Raw genomic sequence first — 20,003 nt, 5'->3', positions numbered from 1 at the left:
ATGAAGGCATGAGCGTAACAGCTTACTCTGTGACACAGGGAAAATAACAAGTCCAGCAGTTAATTATAACATTTGATGTTTATACAGATGTACTTAGCATTGTGTGAGAGACAGATAAACATGGGTAGAAAAAATAGCAGTTCTCAGTTCAAGAAAGCCTACTGTTTGCGTGTGTTTATGTGTGGAGGGGGAGGGAGTTTATGAACTCTTAAAAGGAATGTTTAAAGATAATTTCACCAGCAGTTTACGATTACCAGACAACCTGGATCTGTCCCTGTGATAAAAAGGGTAGCTACAAGATAAATACAAAGAAAAACACGATTTACAGAGTATATACAGATGTGGTAAATAGATCTGTGTTTCCACATTATGTTTAGTATTCATCATGCTACAACAATCTTTTTCCTGCCCCGACACAGCTAAAACCTTTTTAAAAGCATCCAATGTGAAATACAACAGAAAAGAAGAAAAAAAATTGTCCTACTTCCCACTACAGCAGTACAATAATTAAAGGAATCTTAGAAAGCAGGCTTAGAGAGGATCTACAAGGAACAATTACTTTGGTATGCTAAAAACTTCCTAATTATTTTGTGTTCAATTTGATGAAGCAAGAAATTGGCCCTTCTAATGTCTCATTTTAAATTGCTTGAATTCTAGAAGATATGTGGTTAGGTATCCATTGTCCAACGACAGTTTTTCATTAATTTAAGCTTAGTTTTTGTTGTTGTGGTTCATTAAATATTGGACCTGATAGGACTAGAGCTGCACAGCCTTACATTTATATGTGTTAAATTTTGAATTTCTGGGATCTGTTATTCCTTTCTCCACTATAGTCTTACTTCAACTGTAAAGTGTCTTGAGATATCTTTGTTATGATAAGAAACTTTAAATAGAATAGAATTGAATTGAAATTAAAGTGAGTAATCTTTGTATTATTTACAAAGATTTAATCTGTGGATCATGATTTATTATTAACATTGTTTAAACTTGCTCTATGCTACCTGTGCAGCTCTAGTTACCTGCCAAGAGCTTATGATAACAACATCACTCTGGCAAGGGTGATCAGGCCGATTGCAAATGTATTTAACACCCAGCTAAACAGACTCAAGTGGGGGGAGAAGATATAGAAGATATTGTGTGTAAGAGTGTGAGCGTGTGCATGTGAGTGTGTGCAGTGTCACCGATAACACACTCAGAGAGACACAGCCACTGCTGCAGCAGGCATCCACCCCAAGACTGACCTACCCATAGCCCACCATCATGGACAAGGGGTAAGGCCATCCAAGCAAGGGTCCACATGCTGCCACCAAACGGTCAGCCCACCAGCCCCTCAACCCCAATGCCCCCCCCACCCCAACACCTTACCCATCCGCAGCCGAAAACCCCCATCCCCGCAAGCCACCACAGACCACCAGGGGGCGCCACACTGGCAAACGGGGCCAACGTGGCACCAATAGCCACCAACTGAAAGGCCCAAGTTCCCACAAGTCCCGTCCGCCACCCTGAACCCCAGCACCCTGAACCAGCCCAGCCGGGCCTTGGCAGAGTCTGAAGCAAATCTTTGGCAGCATGGAACCGTCAAGTTAAAAAACAATGATATGTTAGTTGTAACATTAAGCCAAAATACCTTGACTGGTGTGCATGTCCATAATGAGTGGAAGTAAGAGTCTTTTGTTTCCAGAGACCAGTCTGTCTGATTCAGTGAGGCCCATCCGGTGTTGTCTAGAAGCAGTATAGTGAGTTCTATGAATAACTTTATATTGGATAAGCTGTAAATGTTTGTTTATATTTTGAATGAAATGTTGTTACACATGTGACTTCAAAAGTAGGAGTTGGTGCTCATGGAGAGGTCTTCATCCCATTTTGATGTTGGTATGCACACAGAGGTTCATTTTCTTTGTGCTGGGGATGCTTAGTATTTTATTTACTGGAATATGGAACTAAAAAGTGTGAATTTGTCATATTAAATTTATCTACAAGTACAGAGAAGGCAATGAGCGAGTTTTCTCGTACAATATGGTGCAAGTGTGTAACACCCTTTGCTTCCAGCTGCTAAAGTTATTTCTTTTTTATTAATAGTAAAATCCGAGTCCTTTTTGCGAGTTTGTGATTTTTAAGGTTCTCCAACAAGCATTTAAGGTTGTATTTATGGTGAGTGTTTTTAAACATTAGTGATTTTTAATAGTTTGATTGACAAATGGAAGATCTGATACTATTAGGTTAGGTTACAATTAGCTTGTTCTGTGTCAAGCCAGGAAGAGTCAGACTTTCGATCTTTTAGCCACTAGGTTAGATATTTAGCTGGTAGGATAGATGATGAAGTTCAAAGTTTGGAGCTTCAAGTCCACATTGTGTCTTTGGTTTTTGTAATGTAGTTAATTTAGTCTTCAACTCTTTTTTCCAGTAGAATTCTTTAACTGCAGACTTAAGAGATTTGAACCAAGAACAGTTGGGAGTGATGGCATCGTAAATAGATCATTGTTTTTTGGCAGAATTGACCTTTTGACTGTTACTATTCTTACTATAAGTGATAAAGGTAATTTTGTCTAGTGATTTACGTCATCTTATATCCTTTGAAGTAGTGAAGAGAAATAGTGTAGTAGTGTAGAAGAGAAATTTAAGGAAAACGACGCTGATAGATTAGGGAGATGTAAATTTAAAAATATTTGAATGTTGCCTACTGTTAGACGATGTGGAGAAACTAAAGTTGACACATATTGTTTGGCCTTTCCAGTTGTCAAATAGTTCATTTTGACCAGTTTAGTGTAACCGGAGATTTTATAAAATGTTTGGATGTTGTTAAATCGTTCTTTAAGAGATGACTTTGGCTTCCTAAGGAAGATCAGCACATCATCTGCATATAGGATTATTTTATGTTCCCTAGTTGGTGTTGGGATACCTTTAATTGTTCTTCTTTCACTGATTGATGCTGCAAGGGGTTCAATGAAAAGAGCAGAGAGACAGGGACAGTGGACACCCATGCCTAGTGCCATTGTTTAATCTAAAGTTTTTTGAAAAAATCCAATTGGTTGTGACTGTCGCCATAGGAGACGTGCAAAGTGCTTTAATCCACCCTATAGTTTTTACTTGGCCTGGACATTTCTAATGTGTCTGAACATGATGTCCATCTGAGTGATCATTCTCTTGTTTTGTTTAACCTGGACTTCGTACCTGAACCTAAGCCCTTGAAAGTTAGGACTCATTGAAATAATAACTTACTTTTTAGCAATATAGTTTTAATTTAATTTTAATAATATTAAAGGGGAGAACCATTAAATAACCGCACAACACTTTTTGTTGGATCAAATCATTTAACCAATAATATGCAAACTTTTGTTACATTAGGGTCATGTGTTTGTTCTTCATTTGTTCATATTTCTTTAAGTCGTACTTTGTATCACAACATATAGACAAATATTTTTGGCACCCATGGCACTATTCATATTACCATTTATGGTTTATTTGCCTATTCTACATTTTAAAATTCAAATTTGTTACTTACAAAAACCACTTTAACAACATTTAAGGAGCATAATGATCATCACAATATTACAATAGTACACTTTCAATTGAGGCTACAAACTATTAGGTGTCTTTATTACTTGAAAGAGCTTCCCTTTTTTGTTACTCAATTTTATTTTGTTTTGTCACAAACTTCCTCTGCCAGGTACATATATTACAGTGCTGATCCGATGAAGAAGGCGGTTAAAACCAGCAACCTTTATAGTCCTGCCGTCCTACCTGTCCGTGTGGGAGTTAAAGGATGTCAGCACTGTGTGTGCGAGCACGACGAGAAGAGGTACAGTAAGACTAAGCAGTCCATGAGTAACAGAAAGTAGAACCACCTCTGGGTGTGTATGCTCCGTCCCCTTTGGAAACGGCTCAGTAAGATGGCCAGCAGCATGAAAAAAGTTCCAGTGTTGAGCAGGAGGAAGATTCGAATGTATGACCTTGTAATAGCCAAACCTTCACTTCCTGCAGTGGCCACCATATTCACCTCCTTATATTGACGCCCCTTAACTAACCCACCCTTCCTATTTATATGCACTTCAGAATAATCTATAAATGCTTGAGAATCTGCGTCCACCCCTTCTTGAGTGTCTTCATAAACATTTTTTGGTGTCCTTTGTCTCAGTTTCTTATCAGAGACTTCTATTTGTGCAAATATGTCAGGTAAGTTCTCAACAAGACTCTCACCAAAGCTAAGCCTCTTTCCTGCCTTTACCTTTCCCTGCTTCCTGGACATGGCAAACATTTTTTCTATCACCTCGCCTGTCTTCTTCTTGTCAGAGAACTGGAGAAGCCGTTCAGCTGTTTTCCTGAAGCTGGCTGTGTTAAGGACCCGTCCAAGAATGTGTCTCTCCATCTGCTGGAAAACAGGCTTAACATGTTGGAGGTTGTCTTCCATGATGTTGACGTACTCCTCCACCTCGGCTGGAGGACTGCCCCCCATCGCTGCTGTCTTTTCAAACACGACCTTCTTTTGGTCCATCAGCACCATTGAAAACAGGGGCTTGCTAGTGACCTCTGATGTCAGGAGGTAGACAGTATAGCTGTGGTCTTTTGTAGACAAGTAGATGTCCACTCTCTGGTCATCACCACGCAGACTGAAACTTTTCACTTCCACTCCTGGCCCAAAGAAAACATAGGCTGCTCGTGTGTGAGGATATCTCAAAGGCACTGTTACATTGATGTAGTTGGAACCATTATATGGGTACCCTCTGGGGTAGTTCCAGTACCCTGCCATTCCTCTGTTACTGTGACCCGTCTCGTCCATCCAGAACATTTTATATTGGTCTTTACCATGGGACACAAACGCTCCATTGACACCATCTAGCATGGTGTCTCGGAAAGGCAGCTCTGTGTTGTGGAAAAAGGCACTCATTGCACTGGTAGGACTGTCTGGGTCCAGGTGGATATGGTCCACCAGCAGCAAGAGCTGTGGGTGAAGAAGCAACAGGTTTCTTTGAAAGTTTCTGATCTTCAAATCTGGGCTGTAAGCCGATCTACCTTCGCCCCGGATAAAGACCATCCCCTGACGCTCAATTGCAGCTTCTATTACGCCCTGAGCATCAGCTGCCAAACCCACTTTATACTTCAACCACTTAGAGTCGCAGGCCTCAGTCACCTGACCTGCCCATGGCGTGAAGCAGCTCCCAGGTAGGTTGGATCCGAACAATACAACATTGTTCAAAAGTGTGTACTTGGGTCCATACAGGGCCTCAGTGATGAATGGGAAACCATTGGGTGCAAAGGTAAAAGAGTTCTGATCCGGGTGTTCATGTCCAGCATTAAAGTTCCTCCAACCTTGTATCCACTCTTTGTATTTGTTCTTGTGGACCATGTCAAAGATCGCCCTCCCACCTAGCTTTCCTGACTTGAAGGACAAAAAGGTGTGGTTGGTCTCGACAGTTAATGTGCTGCCGTAGGTGACCACACCCCAGTCATCAAAATGATGTAACTGGGGTGTTCCAAAGTCTGATGGGGGCTTCGGGGTCAGGTTTGGGTCATACCTTCAGAACACATCAGGAAAGAGAAGTATATTAAAAGAAATGTCATCATTTTCTGTCATGTACTCATCCATATTCTTCATTTAATAATGAGGCTGCGGGCTGTGTTATGTAATATATGACATGATAAAGTAACTTCATACGAATTAAGATGACATTTAGCACCTAAACAGCCCGATGCACTGAGAAGAGCATGCTCTTGTTAGTATCACAGACAAGTTGAAAAACATGCTGAAAAGAACAGAAAAGTATATCAAAAACTAAAAAAATATATATATTTGGAGCTAACTTTTATTTTCAAACCAGAACTATTATTTTTTTTAATTAATATAAATTGAATAATTTGATAATGGCATGCGTGTAGATCCTCACAGTGTCACGCATGCTAATTATGACGAAGCTGATGTGATCTTTTTAATCAATTTTAATCATAAGAGGTTTCAATCAGTTGATCAAATCAAAACATCAGTTGTCATACTGGGGTGTAGATCTGTTCACACTGATTATTATCGAAACAACTTTCGCCAACCAAAATTAAACTTAGATAAGAGTCTGTTCCATTACAAAATCAAATTTCAACACTTTTTAAATACTGTACACATACACAGGTTAATAAGGGCCATACATCTGCCTTAAAAAGTCGATTTTTTTTTATACTCACCAGATAAACTCTGTGTGCAAAGTACACCATCGCTGACCTCGACCTGCCTGTCCCGGCCCATCTACCACCCTGTTTTGCTGAATCTGCTCAGCAAGCCAGTTTCCACTGCCGTTACGTAACACATAGCGGTCGATGAAGACCAGCTGGCTCTCGGGCCCGTAAAACCAGTTATAGTTGGAGTCAGCGATAGCAACTGTCCTCTGGAACCCTGAAGAGAAGAAAGTAATGGATTACCGGTAGTTCCAGCACCTCAATTACTGTACAGTACAGACTAAATAATGGATCTTTCATTGTTTCAGATTGCAGAAGAAGTTTGGTTTGAAATTTTTAAACACAATGGTTAATGCAGAATAATACACTAATTTAAATTTGGATAAAATCCTTGGTCAACAGAGAGCTTTCATCGAAGATACACCTTAAAACAGTAAGCACAAGTACCTGGGAGGATTGTGCGGTACATGAAGGCAAAGTGTTTAAGCAGCCAGGGATGGTCGAAGTGACCAATAGAAAAATGGCGTTGAACCAAAAACATGTATTGGAAGAGTGAGCGGGTGGTATATGTCCCATAGGCCACACCCTCATAGAGTGAACCGTCTGTCACATCTCGGAGGAGGATCATAGACTTCTCCATAATAGTCAGCACCTGCTTGGTCCATAGATAGCTCTCCTGAAGGTAACCTGTAAATATAGGGTAACGATTGGTATTGTCATTTACTTTTTAAAAACATTTATTATACAAAATCCTTTGTATGTTGTGTTGTCAAGGACTTTAACGACAGGCCTGTAGCAAGCCATTTTTAAGTATTCAAGTTATCTGTCATTTCAATACCCAATCACTAACCTATGTCTAAAAACGGTGAAAAGATCTTCTGAAATGATTGGTTTAATTTTAACATGTTTTTTTTATTACACCTTCATCATCATTCATTTAACTTGCAATCTTGATGTGAATTGCTTTGGGTATGTGGGGTCAAGATGAGACTAATGGCATTCCAAAAGTGCAAGCAAGCAAGCAAGTTATAACTACAGCTCTGAATTCTCACAGGCCACTGATTGCTTTAGTGGATCAGTGGTTGACCAGATAGGTCACATGACTTACCTTGAATCATGTAAACCAGGCTTCCTGTAAGCAGGGCCACACAGTTGGTGGGCTGGTGGTTGTGCAGGTACTGGAACCCCCACCCTCGCACATGGGATTTTTCATACATGAGACGTGAGACGTTTCCGATCACCTGGAGGAAACGCTCCTGCTGGTCTTTGTTCAAGTACTCATACAGGAAGTCATATGCTGTGGCAAAGCCCACCAAGGAGTGGGCTACAGGCACCTCATCCCAGGGAGCATCTTTTACCAACCTGCCAAATATAAGCAACAACCCTTTAGTTTAGGACAAAATTTAACATTTGTATCCGTGTTAAAAAGAAAAGAAAACATTATCACAAATTCCATTCATATTTTACTTTACTTGATACTTCAAGGGATAGTAGTGAGACCTGCTATGATGTATTGCAGGGCTATTCAACAAGCAACCTAAAAACCATATCTAACATACTAACCCCATACTCACACAAAATCTTTGTGCAGTTTGCAGTGGTGCCAGACCAAGCGTTTTATTCTAATATAAGCACATTTAACCTTATTGAAAGGATATGGTCCTGATGTGGAGCTTTGGTTGGACCAGACCTCTGCTAGTTATAAAAGCTGTTTTAAAATTAAATGTTAGTTTAATGTTAAACTGAGTTTAGCTTTTCCGCACCATTGCTTCTATTTTATTTGTGTTGTTTATTGTGTATTAATTTAATAATTAATTGTATTCAATTATTTACTAAGTGCTCTCACATTTAGTATTAGCAATATAGTACTGGCACTTTCTAATCAATTCTGCTGATTTTAATTGTACTTTTAATTATTTCAATTACATTTTCAAATGCTAGGCCGACTACACAGCAGGCCACAAGCTATTAATACACACTTAACTTACACTGTATAATATAGTGTATGTTACACAAGGTTAATCGCCCAAGGTTAAAGTTATCGCCCTGTATGGACCCAAAGAAAGAAAAGTTACATTTTTGATGTAGGACTCATTGCCACTACAATATAGTGGACAAATAATACTATTTTCTATTTTCAGCCATAAGTAAGAACGCTTGATCAGGTAATATGGATTTGGATACAGAGCTGATGTATATCCTCCATCTGTTGGTCCTTTAAAAAGGAGCCAAATTAAAAAATAACAATACAACTTTTTAACCAGTAAATAAACAATACATCTGTTTCTAACCCACCTTTGGGTAATGACTTTTCTCTCTTTTGTTAAAAATTTGACTCATGTTTTTGTGGCTCAGCAGACTAAGCTATCTTAATGTAAGTAAGTAAGTAATGTGTATTTATATAGCGCTTTTCCAGACCAGGGTTACAAAGCGCTTAAACAATCAAAACAATATTCAATAAAGAATATACTTTTAAGGTCAAGATTTCACGTTCTGTAAAATAGTCAATTGTACTCCTATGTCTCGTTGTCGTTTACGTCTGTCTGTCTGTTAGCTCTGTGGCGCAGCTTGCCAGGCACGGTTGCTATGGCGACGTGTCTTGCTGGCGCACTGATTTAGCGTGGCTCAGTATATACACTGAAGTAAGATTAACTTATGAGCGCTACTCAAACGCGAGTGTTCCAGTCAGCAGCTGCTTATCTCTTTTAACACCCTTTGCTAAAGCAACATTGTAAGTACTTTTCATTGGAACTTCCAACCCAGTGTAAACCTCTCCATCTTCGCCATATGCTGTTAAACTGTTATGTGGGCGTGTACAAGGAAGTTGGATTTATTATTGATTTGATGTATATTGTATTGTATTGCAGTTTACAAGATTCCTACATGAACGGAAATGAATGCCGGGATCCTCTCTGAAGTCACTCAGTTCCGCGGGAAACCGATGCAAGTCCTGCGAAACTGAGCGTTAGTAGAAATATTTTTCTTCAATCATGTCGGCACTGATGAGCGGAAATGAAAGGAAAATATCGCATCGTTTTCCTTATCTATTTTTTTTTCTTCCATCTGCTCATATTTGTTGTTATGCGTCTTTAGATGCTTAATAAAGTTCATGCTGTTGAATCTGTTGAATCTCCGCCGCTCTCTTCAATGAAGCAGAGCCGCTGCCTTGAGCTGCTGTATTGATAATTAAATATCAATACAGTGCTATTGAATATCGATATTCAGTATCAGTATCGTGAATTAAAATATAGCAATGTATTGTTATATGGATATTTTCTTACACCCCTAATAAATAGCACATACCCTGAACTACACTGCTGATTTTAGTTTACAATAAGAAATATGGTCTTTTGTAGTCTCAATTGGCTCGCCTGTTATTTGCCACTCAGATGAAATAGAGACATATGAAAGACAGAAGGCTCTTAAAACAAAGGAAGAAAATAAAGTAATGATAATAAACGTGAAAAATGTACCAACTAGGTTGTGCAGCCATCCTCTCCATGTAGTCCTTAGCAAAGTCCACTGCTCCAGCCCGATGTGGATAGAGCAAGCAGAACATCGAGAGCACACCCAGGTTGTTTCCATATACTTCATTCCAGCGGGCACTGAACTCTGCTGGGTTCCAGGGCGGAAGGTATTCCTGATGGCGCTCCATCATGGACTCTCCAGCCTCGCGGATCCTCCTTGCAATCTCACGGTGGGTAGTGGTGGCTACTGTCTGGAGGTGCTCGACATCTTCCTTGTTGAAGTACAACATGGGATGACTGTTGTAGTTTCCTCCCATAAAAGGTATCCCACCGCTGGGGTCGGGTTCCATCAGGACTTTCGCCAGGGAAGGCCATAGCAGTGTTAAGAAGAAGACAGTGGGGGAGCCGCGGGTGTGGGTTCTCATGGTGTCATCAGAGAAAGAGCGAGTGCATCCTAGGAGCAGCTCAGCTGAGGAAAGGAAACAGCCAGCTCAGAGTTTGCATTCTTTCAATAACGAGATCCAGATGGGGGCCAGTGACAGCCTCCACTCTGAGAGCTATGCTTCGAGGCAGCTAGCTGAAAATGGCTGTGCTCTACTTTGTGGAAATAACTTAGCACCTTTTTCTAAATAAAAAAGTTAAATTTCAGTATTCCTACCAAAGGTTAGGTGTTAGGCATTGATTACTAATTTTATTATACGGTTAAGTTTCAAGAATTTGGAAATCCTGGCAAGTTAGCGAAAATATTTGTGTGAGGGAATGACGATCTGTTACACTATTCAAGAGGCAGATCCTAAAGGTATCACCTCCAAACGTTTCAGATTCTGACACCCAATAAAAGAAGTGCTTCTCAAGAACTCTAGAAAAGATAGGTTACTAAGATTGACTCAGTATTGGTTTTATTAGATAGAGCATCTATCCGGAACAGCTTTTTCATATATTATGTCAAACGAAATGTTTCCCTACTTTTCACAACCGTTGTATGCAATAATGTGAATAAAACAAATAAATAGTTTTACTTTACGAAATGACTTTAAGTATGGTAACAGTTGGAAACATGTCAGTGAAAAACATACCTTTTGACTTCATTTCATACATTGAAATATGCATTGCACTTACATTAAAACAGGCTGTGGATGTGGACAATGAAGGTCTTCGTAGATTATTAATCGTAACAAACATTGGAAAAGAGCATGTTACTGTATGCATGAAAGAAACGTTAAATATTAATGTTATGGTGCAGCCGTGTTTACTCGTGATGTAAACATTTCGTAATCTTAAGGGAAACCATTTGGTGGTAACGTGGGGTGTTCTTTCTCGAAGTATGTAAGTTGTAAGTTGAAGAAGTTGGTTAAACCAACCGTGTCTCAAGCACAGACGTTACAACGTTATTATCATTCATGTCATTCTACACCTACCTCTTGCTGACACGTACAGTGGAGCTGGAGGATGAATCAGTGGAACACTCGGACTTTACAACCACGTATCCCCTAAAAACGAAAGAAAAAAACACTACACAACGGAGTAATCTTGGGAGGAAATGACCCAAATCCGCGCACTAAACTCTCGTTGTTCTTGTCGCCTTAAGGGTGCGAGGACGTGGTCGAAGGCGGGGTTGGAGTTAAGACTTGTTACCTTCGTCCTGAGTGAGGGTGCGGGGGGAACAAGCGGAGCTCTGTGGAGATCAGCGGTAGAACAGAAAAAGTAGTGCGCAAGGCATTCGTGCGGAAGGAGACGCCCACTCTTGATCGATGTGTGTGGCGGAGTGCAGGCTAGTTAGCAGCTACTAGCTATCTGAGAGTTCAACACACTGTAGCTTCTTGTACAATTTATGTTAACAATAGACACTTTAGCGTGTTTGTATCAGTCATCCAGGGCTGTGGAGTGGACATTATATACAACAATACACTTCTTTAAATTCTGCTTATGAAATATTTTAAAGAATTAGTTTTTACTCCAATAGTTTACTGCAAATATGTTAAACAGACGACTGGTGTAATTTTCCGGTCCTCATGAGGTCACAGAAAAAAAGTATAATATATTAAATATAATAAATTTAAAACATTTTTTTATTAAACTAATTAAAAGTCTTTGTTTGTATACACCTCCCATCTTTTTTTTTAAACTTTTTTTATTTTTCCTTTTTGGGAAAATCATTTTGAAAGTGGTTTCACATTCCTATTTATAAATAAAATGTGTTTGAAATATCGCCAATAAAATAACAGCCCTACCTTATTATGCTTTATTATATAATTGAAATGGAATATCTACACTCTATCTTTCTGCATTCGATTTTTGTTTTGTAACAAAAAAAATGTTAGATAGAATTTTTACCATTTTCTTCAGTCCCTTTAAATTAATAAATGGAAAATTATGTAAAAATCTATCAAATGACAGTAGTATTTTATGATGTCCCTTTTAAATTAATATATTAACTTTCTCACATCATATTAAAATTAGTTATATTCCACACTTCTTTCTTGTCGTGGTGGACTCTTATAAGAGTCACAAAAATAAAATCTGCCCCCTGAGGGAATCATTAGCACAAAATAAACAAAGTAGTATAATAAATATTAATAATCATATTATTATTATTTTTTATAAAGGACCTTGTGCGACCAGATATGTGTTTTAATATGAATTACATGTTGTTCCTGTATGCCAATGGTTAATTTCTCAATATTTAAAATGAATTAAGTAAATCATTCTGACTAAAATGAACTTCACACAACTAATTGTTGACATATAGCAAACTTTAGTTTTAAGCTGCATTCATCTGTGAAAGTGCAAATACACAATTTACAGTTAAAGGTGGTAGATAGGTAGGTAGGTAACAATACACAGTATATATATTTTTAGAGGAGAGTAAATATTTTTCTCCCTTCCATGTATTCTCCCTTCCTCCTATATGCTACATATCTGAATAATTATATAAACAAAAGCCAAATATTGTACATGTTAATATAATAAGAAAACATTATAATAAATAATACATTTGACACCATTGTTAATAGAAAGTAAATATTTATGAGGTTAAACTCTCAACTTGTTAACAATTAATGATTTATCTTCATACTCGCACACAATGTCTACAAAACACATGAAATATATGTGGGATCAAAACACATTCAAGAAAAATATCGAATCATATTTAAGTGATTGTGGTTCCATTGATCAACATCCCAAGGCAAGTGTTGAACAGACAATTAAATTAATCCAGGTTTTCAGTTTGAAAATAACCAAGATAATCAGTTTTTCTACATCAGACTGACTTTATTTGGAACAGGTGAACAGAAAATACAATTTAACCTAATACACCTTTAATATTTTTGACACAATTTTCCCCAAAAATGCTGACCCAATGAACCTTAGAGTCATCAGTTAAAGCAGAGGTCCACAACGCCAAATATTCTTTAAGTCTACAACTTGACACAGGGGTGATTTGTGCTCACTAATATTATAATTGTATTTTTATATTTATTTTCAGCAATACAACACACTTGAGAAACATATGAAAATAATCTGGGTGTAAAAATCTTTTCAGGGGAAGAACCGTTTTTATATATATAGGTATGTTAAAAGAAACAACACACAATACAACAAAGGGACTCTGAAAATAAAGATGTATTCATATTATTTGCCGTTTCTTTGTAATACATCCAACAGCTTCAGTGGACAGGTTTTCTTGTTGTCTGTAGTTGGGAGTTGGGTTTCAGATTAAATTGTATTTTTTATATTAGTAACATTATGCTAACATTGGTAAATTTTTTTTGTAATACTCGCAAATTGTCTATTACTTTATTTACAATAGTTAAAGATATATTCCACTAAAAAAATTGATTGGTCAGGTAATTCTGTTAGGTATGGTCATTTTAACGGTATGAGTTTATTAGATTCTTTTGCAACTCTTCTATGATAAACCTGACCAAGAAAGCCTTAACTTGTTTGCTCTTTACATAAACATAAATCCTAGGTTGTCCCAGAGAAAGATTTTTTTGGGATCCAAGGCTAACGGCCTCATATAATTCTGTATATTCTTTTGAATACAAAGTCAACGACACTGTCACACGACACAAGTGATGACGAGGACTGCTGCATCTGTCATCATCAATGAAGCATGAGTTGGAATGGCACTGTTGAGACTAACAAATACAAAAAACATTAAAAACAGTCACCCAGGTCGACAATATTTTCTGAAACACAAAGGATGCCCCCATGTCAGCCATTTGGCAAGAGTGACATTTCCCACTAAAGTCACAGTTGTATTTACCACATGTTCAAATCTAAATACGTCACAGATGAATGCTTCAATGGGCACTGTGGATCTGAAACTCTTGACTGAGGCAAATACCTCAGTGATATGGAGACATTCAAATATTCAATTTATTCACTGTGCAGTCCCATAACACGCACACACACACACAATAATTAGAACGCTACATCACTAATTTAGACACACTCACAGACACACATCACATTAATCCACAAAACCACAAGAAGTTTCGATGACAGGTAAAGTGGCTAACATTCTCATTGATTACATGGTTAATGTGATTCTTACACTATAGTGAGCAGAGATAGCGCTACTTGAGACAAAAATGGACAAACTCCAGGGAGGAAAGCGATGTGTCTGGACGAGCTTCATGGCAGGCTTTCGTATCTCTTCAATAGAGAATCTGGGGGTCTGGGGTAGTAGCCGATGGTGCATGGTTTGTCAGGAGAGAATCTCGGAAACTTGTAATCCAGTGGGAGGTCTGGGAGTCAGGAGAAACAATGGTCAGCATAAAAGTTAGCCTCACACATCCATCAATCTATTCAGGACTCAAAACAATCCATCTACAGTATCCAACTTGCCATGTGCTATGTTTTTTGTGCTTCTATTATGTTGAAGTTTTTGTTTCTGACCTTCAATTCTGTTACACACTTGACAACTGAAATGTTCAAGCAATTATCATGAGCTACATAAGCTTCCTGGTTCCAATCCGTGGTGTCACACCATCTCCAATGCTGATTTTCTTCTCTTTGCTTATACTTTCTATTGACTACTATGTTATCTTATCTGTTAGTTTAATTAGTCATTTTCTGACCTTTGTTATCATACATTGACAGGGGGGCTATAGTCTATGCCTGCTTCTATGGGCGAGAGGCGAGGGACATCGGGGACAGGGAGCAAGGCTTTTGCAGGGTACACAAAAACATAAACACTCATACCAGTGGACTGTGAGAGGAAACCGAGGTGCCTAGACGGAAACCCATGCAACACGGCATAAACATAAAAACTCGACACAGAAAGGTCGCTCTGCCTCCAGTCTCTACATGGACTACAATAAGTTCCGGGTAGATGACACATTCATCAATCCATTAATAATCTTAATGCATGGGTGGATATTAATTATTTATAACTAGTAGTAGTACTAGTGGTAATACTCCATTATTTGATTAAATTTGATTTGAAATTTGCTTTACCTGCTATGTGCTCCACACTGGGAATGGCCATTGTGCTGTACTTGTGTATGCAGTGGCAGCACCAGGTCAGTATTTGCTGCTCCTCATCTCCACCAACAAAGTAGGAACCCCACTGATTAGAAGCATCAGAAGGTGGCTTCATCCCCTGTTCCTGCTCAAATGCACACATGCAAGCAAGCACACACACACATACACACACAATAATGTTGAAGTTATTTTCAAGACTTGTGCAGACATGAACTTTTCTCCTTAAGCCTCAACTTGGAAAAAAATAAATGACATCCTTCCAGCCACAGAGGGACTCTTTAAAAGATTTCCAAAGTGCAATAATGGCTCATCAGAATGAATTGAATGAAATACAATTATACAATGAAATGACAAATAGAAATATACTTTTTTAAGAAAAAATAATGGTTGAGCTACAACAGGAGCCCAACTTCCATTCGAATAATTATTTTCTGTGTGGATGAATAGCGTAACTGCACTATGTAAATATGCAATTTGTAATGTGTTAATTGTAAATGTTATCATACTTATGTTTAAATGTCAAGCTCAATGAAGAAACATGTCCATAGGCAATGTCTCCATTAGAGAGAGTTAAGGGACCATGAATCTCCTTTGTCAATATGCATTTCCAATCAGAGCTGCAGCTGCAAGTCGTCGTCCTTCACCTTAAACCTCTTTGAAACTATAAATCTATTCAGGTGGCCTGGGTCATATAGGTCATACAGCTGTGGAACGGTTCAAAATTTCTCTCTTGTTCTTGCACTGCAACTTTGTCCTGCTCCCTCTTGAGGCACATTGCTTCAGCTTAATAACTATAGCTCGGTAAAAGCACGGTTTTGCAACAATATAAATTCTAAACAGTAGGTATAATGATTAAAAAACATTCCAAACACAGAGAGACTTTGTAAGTCCCTTAGGTTAGATTGCCTTAGGTCAATTCTAGAACTTAAGGGGCGTCACATCATATTTTTGAGATTTAATGCATTTGTTTCCTGAATTTAATTTGTTTTTTGGGTAAATATTGGGAGATGTAGACAGTAGACAGTAGGCGCTTGTGGTATTTACCCGCAGTACCTCCTGTCAGTGTAGGAGTTTGCCTAGCAGCATCATCTTAAAACAAGCTTAAAATATAATTTTTCCAGAACAATTCGTTATTTTGAGGCTTTGATACAAGATGGACATTGCAGATGAACACCACTGAGGTATATGGATGTTTTTAGGTGCGTCTTTTTGGACTAGGAGGTAAAGACAACAACTGAGCACCAGTTAGTTCATAAAAATGGATGTACATTTTGAAAATAATGCCAAACTTTACTCATACATGAGGGTGAGTAGAAAATTAGTGAAGTTTAAATCGTGGAGGAAAACTAAAGAAGCTTCTCTTTATTTTAATAAGGGGTACACTGGAGTGATTTGTTGAGTTAGCCAGGCCAGCAACTGACAGTCCAAAGTAGTGTTTATTTGAAAAGGTGTCTTTATTGTTCTGAATCAACAAAACTGTATATTTAAAATAACAAGTATATAATTGAAAAGTCTTAACTTTTCAAATCCATTTACGTTTTTTTCCTCCCTCCATAAGTGTGGACTGAGAGGGACAGTTAAGTGGTGATGATGTGCCTACACAGGACAGGTGAGGAGTTAGTGAGTTCTTCAAGACTGACTTAATAATGTCTTAACTGCTATAGCACCTCCAGAAATTGAGAAGATGTCCCAGTAGCTGTTACTGAATTAGTGACCAAAGAATGCAGATAATTGTTTTTTTAAATGTTAATGGTTACAGCCTCATACTCCCTGAAACCATTGGGTCCACGTCCAAGCTTGTCAACACTATTTCAACTACAAGTGAGTGTAAGTGTGATGAGATGGTGTTTAATATGGACACATAACATGTGAAGAGTGCACAGTGGCAGCAGATACGAATCGAAAAAAGAGAAGGAAGGGTGGACAGTAAAATATAAATGCTGTTTTATGAAACTCACCTCAAACTTTCCTTTTTTCTCGAGTGGCTCTACTTGAGTTGCAGTGGGCTTTGATACTTGGCACTTTGGTACCCCCTCGCCCTCCATTTCCTCCACGATCATTACTGTCTCCCACTCTCCAAAGCTGCTTGCAGGGAACATGTCCGACCTCATGCTATCGCCGAAATACACAACCTATAGAATGACACACCGCAAAAGATTTAGTAACACTGTTAACGGTATTAAACCTCTAACGGTACACAAGGCAGACCAGTATCTTTTTTTTTACTTAAGAATTCTAAACTTTGGTCATAAATTAGGAAAGGATAGGTGAAAAAACAGACAAAGGGATTTTTTCTCCATGTCTGCACCTGTTCTTGGTGCTAAAGAAGTAACTGAGTAGGGGAATGTCTCTGGAATGTTATTTAGAAGCATTATATAAGTATGTTTTATTTGTAAGGCGCCTACATCTGCTTGACTGCTGGCGTGGATATGTGAGAAGAAGGAAAAAAGAAGAAAAGAAGACGGATAAAGAAGATAAATACCAGAAATAGCATGCTGTGTTATGACAGCAGTAAAATCATGAATGAAGCATGTGAGGAATTCAAAGAAAGGCCTTTCACCCTTCCCCCAACCACTACTAAACAAACAAAGATTTAGGAGGCAGGGGCTTCCCCAGAAGTCCACTGTCAACCTTTAGGTTGGATGTCTTCAAGTTTAAACATGTCTTAATCTTTTAATCAGGGAATGCCGTAACTTAAAGGTTCTCTACTCCACTCATTATAGGGGCTTTTCAAATAATATTAGATCTCAATGGGGCACTGTATCAGAATAAAATATGATAAGACACAAAATAAGCAATAGAAAAACTTAAACAAGTACCAAGACAGCCATTCTGCAGCGAAAATATTTTTGCATTTCTCAACATTACAAGTTTTTTTTTCAAAGGGAGCCATAGGACGTTTATTTTTTACTTGTTTTACCGTGTATACGTTGCATGTAGTTTCAAATCAAAACAACTATAAGTTGCATTATATTTATAAGTGAACTAAAATGGCTTCCCTTCTGAAAGATCAGAATTAATGGAGAGAACTTGTGGGGTTGTTTAAGTGGTAAAGTTCTCGATAAACTAATCCAACTTATATGAATTGTTGAAGCAATTAGGGAGCTAATTCAGGCACTGAAAGCCTCCAGTAGCCAAATCTCTAGGTAGTGCAAGAGAGAGAAATTTCATGGCACCTCTGGGATTGGAACCCTCACACGCTAAGAGCAAGAGTCATACCACTTGACCATCAAGCCATGAAACAAAAATGCATTTTTTTGCTATAGCTTGAAAGTGAGTTTAGAAGCATGATACAAATAGAACATGGTTTGAACCGGAATTACACAAAGCAATATTTCCTGCTTTTTTATTTTGTCTTTGAGTTCTTCATAGGCTTCTAAAGGGATGTCTTGTTGACCTTTTTGTCATAGTGCATCAGTGGATCGGTGATCGATCGCATGGTCTAGTTGAGGAAGCCGTGTGTGGCATTTATCCAGGATTGCCTTCACCTGGCTTGATGAATCCGTGTCTGCTCATCCTGGCTTGGCCTTAGTGCAACCAAGTAAGCCTGGATGCTCTTATTTTGGATTCATCAAATCCAGCTTACTTACTTATCTTGGATGTCTCAATCCTACTTTTGTGCAATAGGCCTCTGGACTACACCGACATAAGAAGTTCAAAGTAAACAATTACTTTTACTTGCTCTAACAATCTGGTGGAGTATTCTGTGCTGTGTTACCTTTGGTTTGGCTTTTCCAGTCATAGTCTTCAGCAGCTCATGGAGGTGTGGCCAATTTCCCTGAGAGTACCAGCCCGGTTTGTCCAGTGATGGCAGGCCCTCGTTCTCCTCCACATCGTTCACTGGGAACACAAAGTACAACATTAAGGTGGCGTATGGTCCATGTAACTTTTGGTCATTGGATTTCCATTTTAAGAGCAGATGTTAAAAAACAAAAAAACGAGATGTTAATCAATTTTCATTAAAAAAAAAAAATCAGCCATGAAATCCTTCCAGGCTGTTGCTCCTAAGCTTTGGAATGATCTTCCTCTCTCTTTGTGCTTGATGGAGTCTACTGACTCCTTTAAGAAACATCTTAAGACATTTTTATTTGTTCAGGCTTTTCCTTGATTTTCTGGAACTCCTGTGTTGTTCTCAGTATTATCTTGACCTTTAAAGTATACTGTATACTTTATTGAGTATTGTTTTGATTGTTTAAGTGCGTTGTGACCCTGGTCTGGAAAAGCGCTATACAAATAAAAATGACTTACTTACAAGGCGTTTTTTTTTTACTATTTGAATCCAAAAAGAATAATTAAAAAAATAAATAAAAAATCGGTCGATATTTAATTTGGAAGAAAAAAAAGAAAAAAAGACTGACGCACTCAAAGAGAAAAAACGGGTCGTTTTGCTAGTCCCCTGAACAGGATGTCAGGCTTTTCAGAATAAGAGACTCCCGGTTGAGCCAGTACGTCAAGATGTATGCAGTTAACGGGAGAGAGAATGACTTCGGAAGAGGGCTGGTAATCTGCAGAAATATCTGCACACATAATGCCTGAAAGTAAAGCCCAAAGAGGATTTTCGGCCAGAATATATTTTAATAGTTAGTGTGTGTATGTGCTAAGAACTATTTATCAGCCTTGCCATGAATCAAGGTGTCAGGTATTACCTTCTCAGGCTTCAGTTGTAACATCAATATTGTGTTAGTGACTTTGTCATTAAATTAAATTCTAGATCGCTAGAAATAACTCGGTTCACAATTTGTGGTGAGAAAGATTGCAGCAGTTCTATTGCTTTTTTTCTCTGCACTTGATCGATCGACAAGCGGCAACATTTCTCACTGTACATTTGAGACATTGACTGTAGAGATCCATCCTGTGTAATAAATATGTATGTAAGGTTTA

The 20,003-nt window shown here is 38.3% G+C and overlaps 2 protein-coding genes across 3 annotated transcripts in view; both read right to left on the bottom strand.

The window, feature by feature from the left end:
• Positions 1-3,401: 3,401 nt before the first annotated feature.
• Positions 3,402-11,303, bottom strand: dse (dermatan sulfate epimerase). 2 transcript variants are annotated; one of them, XM_087813275.1, is made up of 6 exons: positions 11,048-11,303; positions 9,636-10,098; positions 7,271-7,524; positions 6,610-6,849; positions 6,172-6,379; positions 3,402-5,513 (listed from the first exon to the last, which is right to left on the bottom strand). In XM_087813275.1, exons 2-6 carry the CDS (start codon positions 10,052-10,054, stop codon positions 3,767-3,769), a joined length of 2,868 nt encoding a protein of 955 aa, XP_087669401.1. In that variant the 5' UTR covers positions 10,055-10,098; positions 11,048-11,303; the 3' UTR covers positions 3,402-3,766. The 2 variants fall into 2 exon arrangements, with proteins under 2 accessions (XP_087669401.1, XP_087669402.1); XM_087813276.1 differs by lacking the exon at positions 11,048-11,303 and having other exon boundaries at positions 3,403-5,513; positions 9,640-9,772.
• A 1,576-nt stretch (positions 11,304-12,879) lies between these two features.
• The window catches only part of nt5dc1 (5'-nucleotidase domain containing 1), a 193,380-nt gene continuing 186,256 nt past the window's right edge, over positions 12,880-20,003 (bottom strand). Inside the window, exons 10-13 of the mRNA XM_087812747.1 lie at positions 18,841-18,962; positions 17,081-17,254; positions 15,096-15,246; positions 12,880-14,383 (exon numbers count right to left, since the gene is read on the bottom strand). Coding sequence (XP_087668873.1) covers positions 14,271-14,383; positions 15,096-15,246; positions 17,081-17,254; positions 18,841-18,962 — 560 coding nt within the window. The 3' untranslated portion in view covers positions 12,880-14,270. The remainder of the gene's footprint in view (positions 14,384-15,095; positions 15,247-17,080; positions 17,255-18,840; positions 18,963-20,003) is intronic.

This window comes from Callionymus lyra, chromosome 17, assembly GCF_982586985.1.
Source record: "Callionymus lyra chromosome 17, fCalLyr1.hap1.1, whole genome shotgun sequence".
Taxonomy (NCBI): Eukaryota; Metazoa; Chordata; class Actinopteri; order Syngnathiformes; family Callionymidae; genus Callionymus; species Callionymus lyra.
The sequence above is the reverse complement of the archived record's forward strand: the minus strand, read 5'-3'. Positions and strand labels throughout refer to the sequence as shown.